Source organism: Pogona vitticeps, chromosome 3 (genome assembly GCF_051106095.1).
Source record: "Pogona vitticeps strain Pit_001003342236 chromosome 3, PviZW2.1, whole genome shotgun sequence".
NCBI lineage: Eukaryota > Metazoa > Chordata > Lepidosauria > Squamata > Agamidae > Pogona > Pogona vitticeps.
Window position 1 is genome coordinate 194,325,893 of NC_135785.1, and position 17,272 is coordinate 194,343,164.

The following is a 17,272-nucleotide window of genomic DNA, read 5'->3' on the forward strand; positions in this document are numbered from 1 at the left end:
CCTCTGCTGGGTAAATTTCAGAAAGCTTTTCCACTTGTAGGCATACAAGCGAGACGTGGAGGGCTTGATGGCGTTAGTCAAGACCTCCTGAATTTCTGGACGATCCTCCACGCCGTCAGATGGAGCGTGTCGAGGTCGGGGTGAAGGACTTTGCCTGCTTCCTGGGTCAGCAGGTCCGGCCACATCGGAAGGGTTACTGAGTCCACGGCCATGCTGACTAGAGTGGGGAACCACACTTGGCGAGGCCAAAAGGGTGCAATGAAAATGGCCGGAGTCGTTGAACGTCGGAGTTTGATCAAGGATCTCTGTATCAACGGGATCGGTGGAAATATGTACAAGAGACCCTGGTTCCATGGGATCATGAATGCGTCGCCGAGCGAGTGGCGACCGAGACCTGCCCGGGACGCATACCGGGAGCATTTCGCGTTGTGAGGGGATGCGAACACGTCCAGCACTGGGGTCCCCCATTGGCGGCAAAGGTCCTGGAAGACCAGAGGGTTCAACTCCCATTCGTGTGTCTGATGTTGAAGCCTGCTCAGAGTGTCCGCAAGTGTGTTGTCCTCCGTGGCTACATGGATGGCCACTGGATAGATATGATGACGGTAACACCATTCCCAAAGGAGGATGGAGAGGTACAGGAGTGAATGAGAGCGGGTTCCGCCCTGCTTGTTGACATAATGCATTGTGGTAGTGTTGTCCGTCACCAGCTGAACTCCACGGCCGCGCAGGAGAGGAAGGAAGGACCTGAAGGCCTTGATAACCGCCAGCAGTTCCAGGTGATTGATGTGGAACATGGCTTCCTGTGGTGTCCAGAGGGCGTGAATGGTGCGACGCCCGCAGTGCGCCCCCCAGCCGGACGGACTGGCGTCCGTTGTAACTTGAACGGTGAGACGGAGTGGACGAAAGGGCCGGCCAACCGTGAGATGGGGTGTGTACATCCACCACTGGAGCTGGCTGGTGAGCTCCGGGGTGACACGAAGCCGTTTCCTTTGACTGTCCATCATGGGGTCGAAAAGGGTGAGAAACCAAGATTGGAGCGACCGGAGTTTGAGGCGAGCGTGCGCTAGCGCCGGCGTTGTAGAAGACATCAAGCCGAGGAGGTGTTGGGCGTGATGGGCTGTCACCCGAGCACCGGGAAGAAATTTCCTGATGGCTCGTCGAATCTTGTGTATTCTTTCTGGGGGAAGAAAGACTCGACCCTTTACAGCGTCCAAACAGACCCCTATGTATTGAACTGTTTTGGAGGGAATGAGCTGAGACTTCTGTTTGTTGACAGTGAGACCGAGATTGGAGAGAAGATACAGGATGAATTTTGTGTCTTTCAGGGATTGTCTTCGCGAGGTGGAGACTACGAGCCAATCGTCCAGGTAAGGGTAAACGTGAATGCCCCTGAGACGAAGGTAAGCTGCCACTGGGGCCATGACCTTGGTGAAGGTCCGGGGAGCCGTGGACAGACCGAATGGCAGGGCCTGGAATTCGTAGACCGTGTCCTGAAAGATGAACCGAAGGAACTTGCGGTGGTCGGGGTGAATAGTGACGTGAAAGTATGCGTCCTTTAGATCTATAAGGACGAACCAGTTGTTCTTTTTCAGCAAGTGCATGATGGACTCTAAGGTGAGCATCCGAAACCGTCTGGGTCGCAGGTAAGTGTTTAGGAGTCTGAGATTGAGGATGGGTCTTATGCCTCCTCCGCTTTTTGAGACGGCGAAGTAGCGGGAGTAAAACCCGCATTGTATGTCGCGAGGTGGTACTGTAGAGATGGCATCTTTTTCCAAGAGAGATGATATTTCTTCCTCTAGTGAGGAGTCGAAGGGAGAATGAGTTATGAAACCGAGCGGAGGAGATCTTATAAACTCCAGCTGGTAACCGTACTGAATAATTTTTAGAGCCCAAGTGTCGTTTGTGATGACAGACCAGTTGTGAAGAAACGGTTGAAGACGGGTGGTAGGTGGTGAATGGGTGAAAACGGGGGGCCGAAAGTCAAAGATACTGTTTTTGTTTCCTGCCAGGTGGCTTAAAGGGTTGGCGGCGATGGGGGGGACGAGGGCGGTATCCCTGATAACCCTGGACAGAAGAAGAGGACTGGCCAGAGCGCTGCTGAGGTAGGTGCTTGTAAGGACGGTATTGTTGGGAAGATTGATACTGTCCATAAGATTTACGCCATTGAGGGCGTCGCTGTCTAGATTGAGTCTGAACAGAATAGGACTTAGCAGTTCTCTTAGCCTTGTGAAGGTCCTCCAAATGGGAGTCGGTCTTTTCGTTGAACAGCCCGGTAGCGTCGAAGGCGAGGCTCTCAACTTTTGACTTGACGTCCTCCATTATGTCAGCAGAACGGAGCCAAGCATGGCGCCGGATAGAGATGGCAGACATGAGGACTCTGGCAGAGATTTCTGCTGCATGTCTGATGGAAAGACGTTCATACTTGGATACCGTCTGAGCTTCCTCATAGGAGTTAAGAAAAGCTTGCCGGGTGTCTTCAGGTATCATTTTCAACCCCGGTAAAAGCTTGAGCCACAATTGTTTGTGATAAGCTCCCAACACAGTTTGATAATTTATGACCCGAAGTAGCAAGGTGACAAGGGAGTAGATTTTCCTGCCGATGAGTTCCAGCTTTTTACCCTCCTTGTCGACTGGGGTAACATGGGCTTTGGCCGAAGGCCTTGAACAGCTTGTCTCAACAATGAGTGAGTTTGGAATGGGGTGCTTGAGCAGAAAATGAGTGTCAGCCCCATGAATCTTGTAGAAGTGCTCTGTGCGACGAGGGACATTAGGTGTAGTCGCAGGCTGAGCCCAGAACTCCTTGATGGCCTCCATAACCACAGGCACAAAGGCTATACTGGGGGGAGCAGTACTGTCCCGTTTGATGTCCCCAAAGAACAAGTCCTCTCCCGGAGGGGAAGGGAGATTTAAGTCCAATTTGAGTGTCTTGGCAAGCCTGGACATCATCTGAGAATAAGAAGAAAAATCTTCAGATGGAGAAGGAGCGTGAGTATCGCCAGTATCGGAAAGCACCAGATCACCCGGAGGTAAATCATGCGGTGGCAAGGGTGGGGGTTGCTCCTGATCGGAGTCAGAAGACCGCTCCGTGGACACCTCATCTGGATCAGAGGAGAAGACATCCCTCTTCTTCTTTGGAGGGGGTTTCTCGATGCCGACCTGCGTTGTCGGGGGTCGAACTGGGACCACAGTTGGCGCCGAGGTGGAAGGGGCCGGTTGAGGTGGAGGGGCAACCGGTACCGTTGGAGGGTGGTCTTTGGCTTGAATAGCCCGGCGTCGGCGTCGAGGCCGGGTCGACTCCGAAGAAGAAGACACATATATGTACCGGATCTTTTTGCGGTACCGGTCTCGAGATGCGGAAGTCGACGACGAAGAAGGAGACCGCGAACGGTCGCGCCGACGTCGATGGTGCTTACGACGCTTAGGGCGGTCGGAATCCGCTGAACGGGAAGAAGAGGACCGACGTCGATGCTTGCTACGACGTCGATGAGAACGGTGCTTCTTCTTAGAGCGTTTACGCTTAGAGGATTTCGAGTCCGAGCGATCGCCAGAGTCGGACTGAGCGGAAGCTCGATGCCTCTTCTTCGATCGTTTCCGTCGAGGAGACTTCGACCTCGAGCGGCCGGAGGAAGGGGACCGACTCGGGGAGCCATGCTTCTCCGTGCGAGAACGTTTGCCTCGAGGAGATTTCGACCTCGAACGCACAGGTGATCGAGGTATCTTCTCTCGAGGGGATCTCGAGTCCGAGTGTACGGACGAGATCGACACGGGAGGCGACCCCTGGCCCGCAGGAAAAGGGCTATGCGGGGCAGAAGCGAGGCCAGTAGTGACAGCGACTAACTGGCTCGGTGTCGGGGAAGACCTTCCCGAAGGCGGTAACACCTCAGTACGTCGAGCAGGAGGAGGCGCGGGTGCCTCGGACGAGGCCCCGAAGCGCCTCGACAACTCTTCAAGAATCGGCGATGGGATGGAACCCGAGCTCGGAGAAAGTGGAATGGATGTCATTTTAAGCTGGGCGGCCGCCTTAGCTTTGGACGATTTCGACGGCTTAGCTTTCGGAGCCGGAGGCTCGGGGTTCGAAGCAGGAGCGGCCGATTTCGACGACGCGGATTTTTTCGACATTTTGGAAACTTTAGAGACGACTGACTGAACAGGAGCTGCTCGAGAAGTGGAAGCCATTTCCCCCTCCGAGGGCGCCGTGGAAGACAACGTTGACTCCCACAGATGAAGTTTAAGGCGCTGTTGGCGAGCCCTGAGAGCGGCCTTAGTGAAGGCTTTGCAGTGTGGGCAAGCTTTGGGATTGTGCGACTCCCCCAAACAATACAGGCAAGTATCGTGGCCGTCCTGATGGGGAATTTTGCGGTCGCACACCACACACCTGCTGAACGGCCCGGAAGGGGACATAGGGCAGTAAGGAAACCGAAACGACAAGTCCAAGGATAAGGCAGAGCAGTCCGAAATCAGTCCGAGTAAAGCCAGAGAAATACACCGGGTCGTCAAGTTGAAGGGAAAAAGCGCTAGGGTAGTCCGTGAGCGAAGCTGAGGTCAAAGCCAAAAATCAGATATATAGATCGCAATAACGCAGCTAAGACGAGAGGCTCCAAACCGCTAGGCGGAAAAATGGAACTGAGGGACGGTTAGGCTGGGCGTGCGCAGTAGGGGTAGTCCTAAACATTGTTACTTTTCTCTTGCAGCTAGAAAACGTTCCGAGAGGCCCAACGCTGGCGCTGGTATTAACCCTTTGTGTGCATTCACAGAAGACCACGATGAAGAAGCAATATTTCCAGTCTTCACATACTTGATATAAGAAAGCTGAAAACTACTATATGCATGTCATGAGCTGTTTCACAATTCTGCATCAAATATGCCAATGCTGTATTATATACTCTCAAGTATTAATTCCATATCAGAAGAATATTTTACACATTATTTTAAATGTTAATGCTCTTCTAACTCATGCTGCTTTAATCCAATTCCCAAGAGATCAAATTTAGCACTGCAGTCACAATCAATGCCACAGGAAGAATGGTACTGGCATTCATAGCTTTTACATTTTCACTGGTGTAATGAAATACCTAAAATTTGAGCAGTACATAGTACTTCTGCTGAGGTGAATAAGTCACACAATTGACTTTAAATGTGCTCTTTTCAAAGGATGCCTCAGTTCTCTGAGAAGTTGAAAAGCTCTATTTTGGCAAAAGCCATTTCCTTCCTGAAGAAATCTCTAAATCATTCAAGATATAAATGTCCCTAAAAGTACTTTTCTCCCCCTGGGGAACTATGATATTGAGAAAGTGGGAGTCATCCATCACAGCTTCATATTTCAATATCTGAGCAAATTAAAATGTGTTATAACCATCTCTAAACGTGCTATAAAGTAGAGGTGGGTAAAGTGAGGCTCTTCAATATAGGCAAAGCTGGGTAGAACTAATAGGAGTTGCAGTCCCATAATATCCTCTAGAGCAGGAGTCATCAACCCCCAGTCCGCGGCCCAGTGCCGGTCCATGGGCTTAACAGAACTAGGCCACGGAGACAAGTCTCTGCCCCCGCCTCCCCCCGGAGGGGTGTGTTGCATTTGCTGAGGGGTGTGTTTCCATCCTAATGGGTCCCCCAGTGCTCCTTTCCTGCAGGGAAGCTGTTGCGGGCAGCCCATCCGGGAACTGCCAACGGCCCATCACCGTGCTTGGCGCCACCCCACCCAGGGCGAGCAGCTGATCCTGCTGCTTCCTGCCCGGCCGTGGCTGCCTCTTCCCGGGTGGGAAAGATGGGCTGGGCCGGGCTGCATGGGATGCTGCTCCTCCTCCATGGAAGAGGTTCCAGGAGGGTGGCTTCCCCTCCACTGCCGCCCCCGAGTGGGGCTCACATTCTGAGGCCTCCCATCGGAGCCTCGCTCCTGCCCTTGCAGTGCCGGCTGTCGCTCCTGGCGGCCCTGCCCAGGAGCCCTTGCCTCCTTCTTCTCCAGCAGGGGAAGCATCCCCTGTCACCGGAGCCCCGCTTCCCTCGCCAATAGAAAGCGTTCAGCAGGGAGGGAGGGGGACGCTCCCACCTTAGCTCCAAGACGCAGCCTGGGCGGCTGCACACCATCCTGGAACCTCTTCCATGGAGGAGGAGCAGTGCCCCATGCAGCCCAGCCCAGCCCACCTTTCCCGCCTGGGAAGAGTCAGCCACGGCCGGGCAGGAAGCAGCAGGATCGGCCGCTTGCCCTGGGTGCGGTGGCACCAAGCACGGTGACTGGCCGTTGGCACTTCCCAGGCCGGCTGCCCGCAACAGCTTCCCTGCAGGAAAGGAGCACTGCTCTCTTGTGAGGTGCACTGGGGGAACGGTAGCAGAAGTGGGACATGACCACCCTTGAGCGTGGGGGTGCCCCACCTGTTGACCCGTCCGCGCACAGTGCTTGCCCCCCCAATGGTCCGCAAACCGGAAAAGGTTGAGGACCACTGCTCTAGAGCAGTGGTTCCCAACCTTGGGTCCCCAAATGTTCTTGGACTAAAACTCCCAGAAGCCTTCACTTCTAGCTGTGCTGGCCAAGATTTCTGGGAGTTATCATCCCAAAACATCTGGGGACCCTACCACTATTACAAAGCTTTCCTACAACACCAACAGTACTATTACAACAGAAAGATCTCTACAGTAAATTTCCTGGACATGGTGAAGCAAGATTTCAAAACAAAACCTACTTTTAAAAATCTGATAAATGTTTCTCTCACCTTTCCTGCTATCTTTCCACACAATTTTTCTCATCTTCTCAAAATGTCTGTTCAACCAAATAAGAAGAATTCTTTCATGTGAAGAATATATATTGCTAGACAGAGGATTAACGCTTATTCTTGGAATGTGTTCCACATCATCTGAATTGTTCTGATAATTGTCCTCAATAACAGAGACACGCTGAAGTACCAAAATCTGAAACAGACATAGTTTCTTGTAGATAAGCAACATTTCAAAAATTAACAGGCCAAGAATTTGCTTAGAATCATGGCAATTTTTCATATTTCAGTTAGATGCCTCACAAGAGACCTACCATATTTTTCCATTTCTAACCCCAAATTAGAAAATTTGACTCCTGCTTTCCCTTCCTTTTGCTAAGCCACGGAACTTAGCAGAAGGAAAGGAAAAGCAAGGCTCAAAGGGCTCCCTTTGACTGCCGCTTTTCCTTGCCTTTTGCGAAGCTATCGGGATTAGCAAAAAGGAAGGGAAGGCTCCCTTCAAGTAAAGGGTGCACGATCGCAGCCCTTTGGTCCTGAAGCCCTTTCATGGCTGCTAAAGCCCTTTCACAGCTAAAGCAGCCATGAAAGAGCTTCGGGATCAAAGGGCTGCGATTTACAGTTGCTTTATCTAAATGGAGCCTTCCCTTCCTTTTTGCTAAGCCCCATGGTGACACTTTTTCCCTAAATAATTAGACCAAAAAATTGAGGGCCGTTTTATACACAGAAGGCAGGGAAAAGCGGCTGGCTTCTGTGTATAAAATTATTTCCTTATTTAAGGAAAAGGTGTCATTTTACACACGGAAAAATATGATATGTGTTTGCAGTAGTGCTAGAGACTGAATTCACAAACTATTTCCAAAGGGATAACGTCTATCATTTCTTTATCTTACCAGAGTTTGGTACAAACTGCCTTTTTTTTCCTTTTTGCATTTGGCATCAACAAGTGAAATGAAGAGTGCAAAACTCTACATTCTACTCAAGAGTAAATACTATTTAAATCAATGAGTTGCTTTCAATTTTTAATATGCCTGTTATTTTCTTGGTTTTTTAATGCTTATTAAGGGAATCATGGATGCTCTCTAAGTTTTCTGTTTCATTACATTATTTGGACCACCAGTATCCTTCAGCTTCCCTGATTTTATTTCAGATGTACATATATAATTTTTTTTGTATTTGATGTCATTTTATTTTTCTATTTCCATCTCTCTTCTATAAGCTTTAACATTTCTTCAGTTTATAGTTTTACTTTTGCAGTTGCTGTTTGTCACATCTAGTAATATTAGTTGAGTGCAAGTAGCACATATATCTGAGCTATCTGAGTGTGTGCTTTCATAATGTCTTCAAGAAATCCCTTCTCATTAACATTTGAAGGCCCTCTTTCCTTGCCTCAGTTGCAGCTTCCCATGTCTCTTTGCTGCTTTCATCAGGCTCCACTCTCCGAACTTTCCTTTCTACAACAAACCTCAAGAACTTGTCCATGATTTTAAGTGTTGATGACTTTTACTAAAACTCTTTTCTCATTTAGGTCCTGAAATCTCAGCTGCTCCTCAAGAACCTCACATGGACCTTCTACCACACGGTCATTGTTCTAACATTGGAAATCGTTGTGTGATGGAAACAGCAGTTGTTCGGTCCTGATGTTTCTATACCACAGAGAGAGGCATGATTTTATGAAACCAAACGCTGAGTCCGTAGGAAGAAAAGCAGGCAGACAGTTCTAAATCATACTTGTCTACTAGATGTCGGGAAGCCTGCACTGTAGTATGGTTTCCTTTTCTAAAGTGAGATGAAATCATAGCTTTGTTTTACCTCTCTCTCTCTCTCTCTCTCTCTCTCTCTAGCATAAATGAAGTAAAAGCATATTCATCTCACCTTGTATATTTGAAGCAGCACATCTGTCCATGCTCTTTTGCTTATAGCCTCAAATAGACAGTCATCCAAAAAATAAATGTAATTTTCGAGAGGGCTAAGTGTGTTAGCCTGTTGTAGCAAAAATAACAAACAGGTTTGTGGCACTTTAAAAATCAACAGGTTGCATCTGACACCTACTAGTTTTCCATGGAACGTAGAACAGTTCATTAGACAATAGATAGGATAAGACTTCTGAATCTTCCAATCAAGATGAAGCAGTTTTGATTTTCATTTTCATTTCGTACTAAACTTGTCCAACAAGAAATCATTAGCTACCAATGTCTAAGACAAACAAATAAAGTTGCTCTATGATTCTATGATTCTACATGAAGAACCTTATACATTCATGAAGTACTATGTACTATATTCTACATCAGAGTATATAGCTACATAAGCTGTATTCCTAATGGACAACCTTGTACAAAATTGTGCATTTCCTCATTGGTTTACTACGAGTCTGGAAATAGTGGTCCTCTATTTTTCAGAAGAACTCATGAGCAAACTAAGAAACAATGGTAGGTATAACGCATTTGGAAATAACTAGAGCACTGCATATATTTGTGCCACTGGAATAATACTTGTTCATTATATATAACATTAAGACTAAGACCAAGACTGATGTGCATAGATACAAATAAATTTTACCTTCACCATAAGCTGTAAATGGGTCCATTTCTTATAATCCTCAAAATCAAGAAGAAACTCAGGCAAAACATGAGAAAGGGATGCTCCTTGACCTCTAATATCAATAGGGAAACAACAAGATTGACAGAAAAAATAATGAATAAAATCATGGGAAAAGATTTCTTTTCACTCATTCCCCACAAAGTTGTGCGATTCTTACCTGCTTTTCCCTGAAAATCTGAAACACATAGATACAGCACCCTGTAGAAGAACAATGTTAGTAGCAGTGCCAAAAAACACAAAAAACCCTTTCACAATGCCATGCTTTTTTTAGTCAAGAAATAAATCCTCAGGAGAACTTACTACCTTATTTCAATAAATTACTCATAGATAAATGGTTCTATATCCTTATTAAAACAGGTCTGTAGTTGGCTATTGAAGAAGAAATAATACATCTAACTTTTTTTATTAGCTGCTGCTTCTTTTTTTAAAATCAATTTGTTTTATCTGTCTGGCTTCTTCCCTCCCTTCCTCCCTCCCTCTCTCTCTCTCTCCCTCTTCCCTTCCTCTCTGAGATATATTCCTGTTGTTTTTAATGGTACAAACCTGAGCTTCCTTGACAGTGTTAGCTATATAATGACATATTTAAAGAAATCTGTCATCTTTTCTTCGTTGAACCAAAGATGCTTGCAAACAAAGGGTTCCAAGGAGAGTCTTCCATGTAGGCGGTGATCAGAACCTGACAGGTTTACCTTCACCAACATTACCATATCTCTGTTTACCTGTGAGCTACATTTCTACCCCACTTTTCTCCAATGAGCTCAAGGCAGTATGCATGGCTCTCTTCCTCCTCACTGTATCCTTAAAGCAACCCCTCGAGGTAGGACAAGCTCAACTAGGGTGCAGCAACTGGGGCCTTACCTCAGGGCACCAAAATTCAGAGGAAACCAAAACATAGCAGTGAATCTATTAATAAATTAGGGACAAAAACAGCAGCACCTTCTGGCCCTACTCTCTTTCTTTTTATTTGAAAGCACAAAATTTCTTCTTGGGGGAGGGAGAGACCAAATTCTCCTCCATTTTCTTCATGCCTTGGGACAGAATAGGTGAGAGATAGTGCTGATTGCCCAGGTGCTAAAATTGCTCTCCTCAGAGACCAAGGTTACACTGGAAGTGATTCAGACTATTCTCTGCTTATACTGGCCCACAAGACACAATATTCCAGTTTAATAATTTTGCATTTAAACCTAATTATATGTTTGCAAACAATGCTTAGCTGAGGGATTAACACAAAAATCTTCTAATCTCCTCTACCAGTCTCTTTTCCCATGCAAAGAAAATCCCTTTCACAATTCCAGTGATTTTCACAGAGCTTAAAACAATATCTCTTACAGGAGTCTAGTTTCCCATTTAAATTTAATTTCCCATTATCCAAAAGAACTGTTCAGATTATTGCATGCAGAAGTTGAAGAAGCTGCTATTAGTATTTAAAGAGATGCTGGAGGCTTGCCAATCATGTGACCAGGCACACCTCCAGGACCTGCAGCTGCTTCAGCAACTTCCACTTTGTGCAAACGGGATGCTGGTCTTCTAATCTTTTCTCTGTACCCACACCAATGTCCCTAGTTTTTCTAATTGTTCATCTTCTGTATTCTGTTTCTCCCCAGATTCTCTATTTTAAAGTTACCAAGACCAAGTCTTGCGCAAATGTACTCAAAAGCAAGTATCAATGTGTAGAGCATATATCCAAGTAAGTTGCTTAGAGCCATAAATAGAAAACCAGTACCTTTTCAATGGAGGGCTTGGGAGAGGCTTTTTAATTTTTTGTTTTCCTTTCTTTGATGGTACATTTGCACAATTAGTGTGAGAACTGATACAGTTACCATGCAGAAAAACACATGCAAAATTTGTTTTTTTTAAACGAACATAACTTATTTATTTATTTATTTATTTATTTATTTATTTATTTATTTATTTATTTATTTGTTCCTATCTCTTCCAAGACTCATACTATCCATTAAAACAAGCTCATAACAAATTTAAGAAGTGGCAATATTAATTTAAGTACACTTCATTACATGTCAGTAATGAAAAATGTTTCTCATTCTGTTCATCAAAACTTCTTTGTTTAATTCCTTTTAACAGAATTGCTGAAATGACCTCTTCCTCTGTCCTATCCAGTTAGAAGTCACAGTCAGAATTAAACATCTTTATCAGCACTTCCATCAAGTTTGATTTTGCAACCCAGTTCACAGTCAGTGGGTCTTATATTTGAGTGAAACTTAGACTAATGAGCCAATTCTATTAACTATATTGGGGAATTTCTATATTTTAAAAAAAGCTAGTGTGAGCTGCAGTGGCCTCTGTTTAATGCAAAGAGTCTGTATAAATCTCAGTATACTACCATCATTCCAAAACCTGGTCTCCCACATTTAGTTTTTAGGATCCAAACATCAAATAAAATTCATTCATACCTGTAGAAGTTAGTGGATTCAAGCCAGAAATAATGCTGTATCGATCACTATTATTTGCAGTCACAAAATGCAGTGATGCCATGCTATGCCTATAACAGTGTTGTACTATACATCTCAGACAACAGTGCATCTCTGACTGCTTTCTAATCTTTTCAAGAATTGCTTGTTACCAGTGTCTGACAAGGTCTCTCTCTCTCTCTCTCTCTCTCTCTGTGCGTGTGTATGTGTGTGTGAGTGTGAAACAGAGAGAGAGAGAGAGAACATAGCACTTTCAATGTGACATTTTTTCATGATCAAAATAAATATGAGTATAGACAATAATGAACAGCCAGTTCAAAAGCCAGGCCAAAATAAAGTGCAAATTAATGTGTGTTTTTATTAACTGCACTGTACACAGTCTGCATATCCACTCACATGGAGCTTTTACTTCTCTAGAGAAACAGAGGGAAAAGGTATATAGGGGAAAATTATTTCATGATGAAAACTCCATGTGGGCTCTGCTAGTTTCAGGAAGCATATTAGCTCTCTGTTCTAGGCAATGTTTCCAGATTCCAAGTAGCAATGGCTGGAAGGGGAACCACACTCAAATCAAACCAGGATCCCAGGATCTTGACCAAATCATCCTATTTTCTATAAATCTTCTATAACTACTGCACCACCATATGGGCAAGCTGTACTTGAGTAGGAAAGGCTGTGCACATTTTATGCAAATACAGCAGCCAAAATTCTGTTGTATAACTTTACACCACAAAAGGCTGATGGCATCATCAGCTGCAGTGGTTTTTAATGCATTAACATTTTCAATTTTGCTCCAAGGGTCCCATGGGGATCCCTTATGTCACACAAAAACCGTTGGGGGCCATGGACAGTCGGGCATCTTCCCTGGCTTCCTGTTAGTTTCCATGCTCAATTCAAGGTGCTGGTTGAGTTCTATAAGGCCCTTAATAATTTAGGTCTTTAATACTTGCTAGAAAGTCTCTCACAAAAATCAGCCATCCAGCCCACCCAGTGCTCTCAAGCCATGCTGTCAAAAGTTGCTACACTGAGGGAGGCCAAAATCCTTGAATACAAGGAATTATACCTTTTCAAATGTAGCCCCTAACCTCTGGAATAAAATTCCAACAGAGATATGTCAGGCTCTTTTCCTCCTTGCATTTAGAAAGACAGTAAAAACTGAATTATTTAAAGCTGCCTTTATCTATTGAATCTCCTGGGTGCTGTCAATAATTCTGGGATTTTCTTTATGTTTTAATCAATTTTAAATTTTTCATTGAGTTATTTATAATTTATGGTTATAACTATTGTATGTTCTATTGCTATATTATTTTCATATTTTTTGTTATTCTGGTGTACTGCGAGTTTATGTGTTTTTAACCCTGTGTAAACCATATAATGTAGCATGTCTACTAATGGGGTGATATATAAATTAGATATGTAAATAACTAAATATCAACCAATACATTATTAAATTTTTTATTTTTCCAGAAAAATTATCAAAATTTAATCATAATAGTAATGTAATCAAAAATGTAATGCAATGATAATAATGTAATCAGGACTGAGAGTTAAAAGAATTCATTGCAATACTCTTAAAAATAGTTCATTCTGAAAACGATATTGTGACTGAAATCCAGTAGTAAGTCACAACTAGCGTAAGTTCATTGAATAAATGCAACATATGGAGAGGTTGATTCACCAAATCCCCACTGATTCAGTGGACCTAGTCTAGTTATGACCTGCCACGGATTTCAACCAGTGTTATTAAATGATACTCCTCCTATTGATCCAGCATCATAATTAGTGTTACAAAATGCCATCAAGGGGGAAATAAAAGAAAATTATGGAGTTCACTAAGCAACATTACTGTTTTCCAGTATTTGATTAATAAAATACATTACTACAACACTGGACAGCCATTAATATTAACATTTCAAGGAGGTAGCCACATTAGCCTGTTGTAGCCAAAAAAAAAAAAAAAAGCAGAGACCTTTAGCTTCTTTAAGATTAAAAAGTTTTACGTGGCATAAGCATTCATAGACTACAGCCCACTTCTTCAGATGCAGTTCTGAAAACTTGCATCACACAAAAACGCAGTAGGATTCTTTGTTATTAATATTAACTGAAAAAATCATGCAAGACTTAAATAAAACAATAAGAATCCAAAATTGTTTAACTGTGTATGAAGTATGTTGCAAATCCTTGTCAATCTGATGTTCTTTGATTAGCGAAAATGGTAAAATGTAATAGGTTATGTCAGTACAAGAAACTGCTGCAATAGGGCAAATATTAATCTGAAAAAGCTTTTAAACTACTTCAGAAAAAACTCTGGACAAGTCATAACAGTTAAAATACTTTGAAAACACTTACTTGAGAAAGGTGATCATTGTAGCATGTTGCCAATGAAGCTGTACCACTCGCTGAATGGGATCAAATGGCAAGGACTGGCTTGAACTAATTCCAGGTAGTAACTGGCCACTCAGATGGAGCAGCATGTCATAAATGGTCTTGATATCTTTACTAAAGTTTAATTTAAGCTTTTCATCAGATGATGTCATCTGAATTTTACATACATCTCTAGGCAGGGATCAGAGAATAAAAATGTCACTGTCATATCACTGTCAAAAGCAAGCTAATATTACGAACATTATTATGCAAATTGCTGTGCAGAACTAATTAATGAATGTGGAGATCCAACTATGAGATGCATTTTATTATGTGCCATCGAGACACTTCCAACCTGAGGTGACTGTAGTATGTTTTCTAAAGTACGTGAAATGTTCAAGGAGTAGTTTCCCATTGCCATCCTCCAATGTGTTATTGTAGCCAAAAGGAGGTGTGAATCCATTTCTGCTGAGTCCTACTCTGATACAGTGGTGCCTCGCTTAGCGATGTTAATTGGTGCAGCAAAAATCGCTGCTAAGTGATTTCATCGCTAAGCGATTTTTAAAAGTCCATAGAAACGCATTAAAACGTGTTTAATGCGTTCCTATGGGCTTAAAAACTAACCTTATGCGAAAATCCTCCATTGCGGTGGCCATTTTCAGTGCCTCTAAAGCGAGGCAAAACAGTGGGTGGCCATTTTGGAACTGCTGATCAGCTGGCCAAAAATGGGGGCTTTGCGATGATCGCTTCACTGCGATCATCGCAAAGCGAATTTTCCCCATAGGGGCCATCACAAAGCGTTCGCTCTTGCGATGGCAAAAAGTCCATCACAAAGTGATTTCATTGCTATACGGAGTGATCGCTATATGAGGCACCACTGTATTTTACCCACTACATCACATTGGCTCACATTAAACACATGAGCCCCACACTTATTTAGAAATGGAACTCTGGGGCCATGGATATAATATTTACACATACAGTGGTGCCCCGCATAGCGACGATAATCCGTTCCGGAAAAATCATCGCTATCCGGATTTGTCGCTATGCGAAAAGAAAAAGCCCAGTTTAATGCGTTCCTATGGGCTTAAAACTCACCATTATGCGAAAATCCTCCATACGGCCGCCATTTTCGCTGCCCGGTATGCTAGGAATCAGCGCGAAAACACAGCAGGCAGCCATTTTTTCTGGCTGCCATTTTGGAACCACCGATCGGTTGTTTTTAAAACATTGCTATGCAAAAATCGGTAAGCGAAACGCTTGCCGATCATCGCAAAGCGATGTTTTACCATTAAAAACATTGCTTTTGCGATCGCAAAAAATCCGTTGCCATGTGGATCCGTCATTAACCGAGGTGCTCGTTAAGCGAGGCACCACTGTATATGTTTTACCAGACTTTAAGCCAACAAACTACTGCTTTAAATATCAGTGCTAGCTTCTTTATTTTAATCTTGTACAATCTACAGCCCAGAGAATTAAAAAATTAAAATATATTAAATGACCACTGTGGTCAGATTAAAACACATGGTTACATATCACAATTTTAAATCTATTCACAAGAATGTCCAACTCTGTTCAGTGGGATAGATACAGGATTGCTTCCTCAAACTCTTTGATAGGTAATTATCACATGAACATTCTCAGTTGTATTTTCTGTTATATAAATAAAATTTGCTAGTTGTGTACTAAAAAAAGTAACTGCCTTTTAGAGCATTTACTAGTCAAAGTATAACAGTAGAATAACTAGAGAAAATAGATATAATTAATGTACATATACAAAGTTTATAATATGTACCTTTTTTATTATGTTACTTGTTATTTATTTATTTATTTTATTCAATTTATATGCCGCCCACACTACCCAGAGGTCTCTGGGCGGCACCTGAAAATATATTATTCCATTTCAGAGATTGCCTACATAATAAGGCCAACCTCTCTCCTGTCCCTTTTCTGGAAATATTGTAGATCTCAGCAGAATGTGTCCAGGCAATTGCATGCCCCCAGTTTGCATATCTTACTTCCTATTATGGCCTGCGTAACCATTGGAAAGAATAAGGAAACTACCTTGGACAGGAGATGTTGGGAAGCACCAGCAGCACAAGAACCATTTACATCTACAAGGTTGTGTGCAGAATATAGCCTGTCCTACACCCCTCTGAACTAGCTTGCTGCCTTGTGGTAATATGGTGTGGTGTGTAGTGGAAGACACTGTCAGTTGCCTCTACTAAAGTAAAATTCAGCTGCCAGTCCAGTTTATCTCTGCATGTTTTGCCCCAGAGAACAAAATGTCTTGGTTAAGCCCTACTTCCCAGTAGTAACCTGGAGGATGTAGGTCAAAACCCTCCAAGTCTATTGACTAATCAGCTTGAATTCCTTTCTTTGGCACCTCCTAAGGTGCCTAAAAAAGGTAAAGGTGAAGGTTCCCCTTGACAATTTTAAGCTATCAGAAATGCATGTCTACATTTGGGCTAGCAAGACAATCACAGAAACTACGGTTCTTTATTGTATGCTAATAATACAATGTATTTTCCCTACCAGAGTTCTCATCACAGTAAATTCCAATGTATATACATAAGATTTATATCTGAGTTTTTACTAGAGCTTCTATTAAGCTATTTTACATAACTTCTATAAAAGGATCTAACCTTCTTGAAATTGCACCCTAGAGTTGTGGTTCGCAGCTTTGGGTAATTCAGGTGTAGCGAACAGCCCTGACCTCACCTGCCCATCACGACAGAACATTGACGCAGGAGCCAATGAGTGAATGGAAGGCAGAGCCAGGGGGGAGGGAGCTGGATATAAAGACTGGTGGATGGAGTCTGAGAGGGAGAGAGACTGTGTGGAGTTTAAAAGTGATTGAAGAGTGAGTTAGAGATCTGTAATAGGATGGATTGTAGCAGAGGGTTAAAAAAGTTTTGTAGTAATATCCTAACTGATTCAAATATAAGTGATTTGCACCCTGTAATTTACTCCATGAGTGTTTATTGATTATCAACTTCCCTGATTAAATAAAAGACTTACGTTTTGATTACACACGAGTCTCAATGCTTAAATGATATTAAAGCATTAATATCTGGTGGCAGCGAAGAAGAAGGAAGAGCGAGAACCTTGTGAAGGCCAGGGGGGTAGGGGCTTCAGAAGAGATCGCAACAGCAACTCTCAGAAACCCCAGCTAGG

General features: G+C 43.6%; 1 protein-coding gene across 1 annotated transcript in view; it reads right to left on the bottom strand.

Annotated features, from left to right (window-relative positions):
• The window catches only part of CFAP47 (cilia and flagella associated protein 47), a 326,940-nt gene that overhangs the window by 238,470 nt on the left and 71,198 nt on the right, over nt 1-17,272 (bottom strand). The window contains exons 30-33 of the mRNA XM_072994251.2: nt 14,081-14,287; nt 9,261-9,354; nt 8,577-8,684; nt 6,705-6,900 (exon numbers count right to left, since the gene is read on the bottom strand). Of these exons, the coding sequence (XP_072850352.2) occupies nt 6,705-6,900; nt 8,577-8,684; nt 9,261-9,354; nt 14,081-14,287 (605 nt within the window). The remainder of the gene's footprint in view (nt 1-6,704; nt 6,901-8,576; nt 8,685-9,260; nt 9,355-14,080; nt 14,288-17,272) is intronic.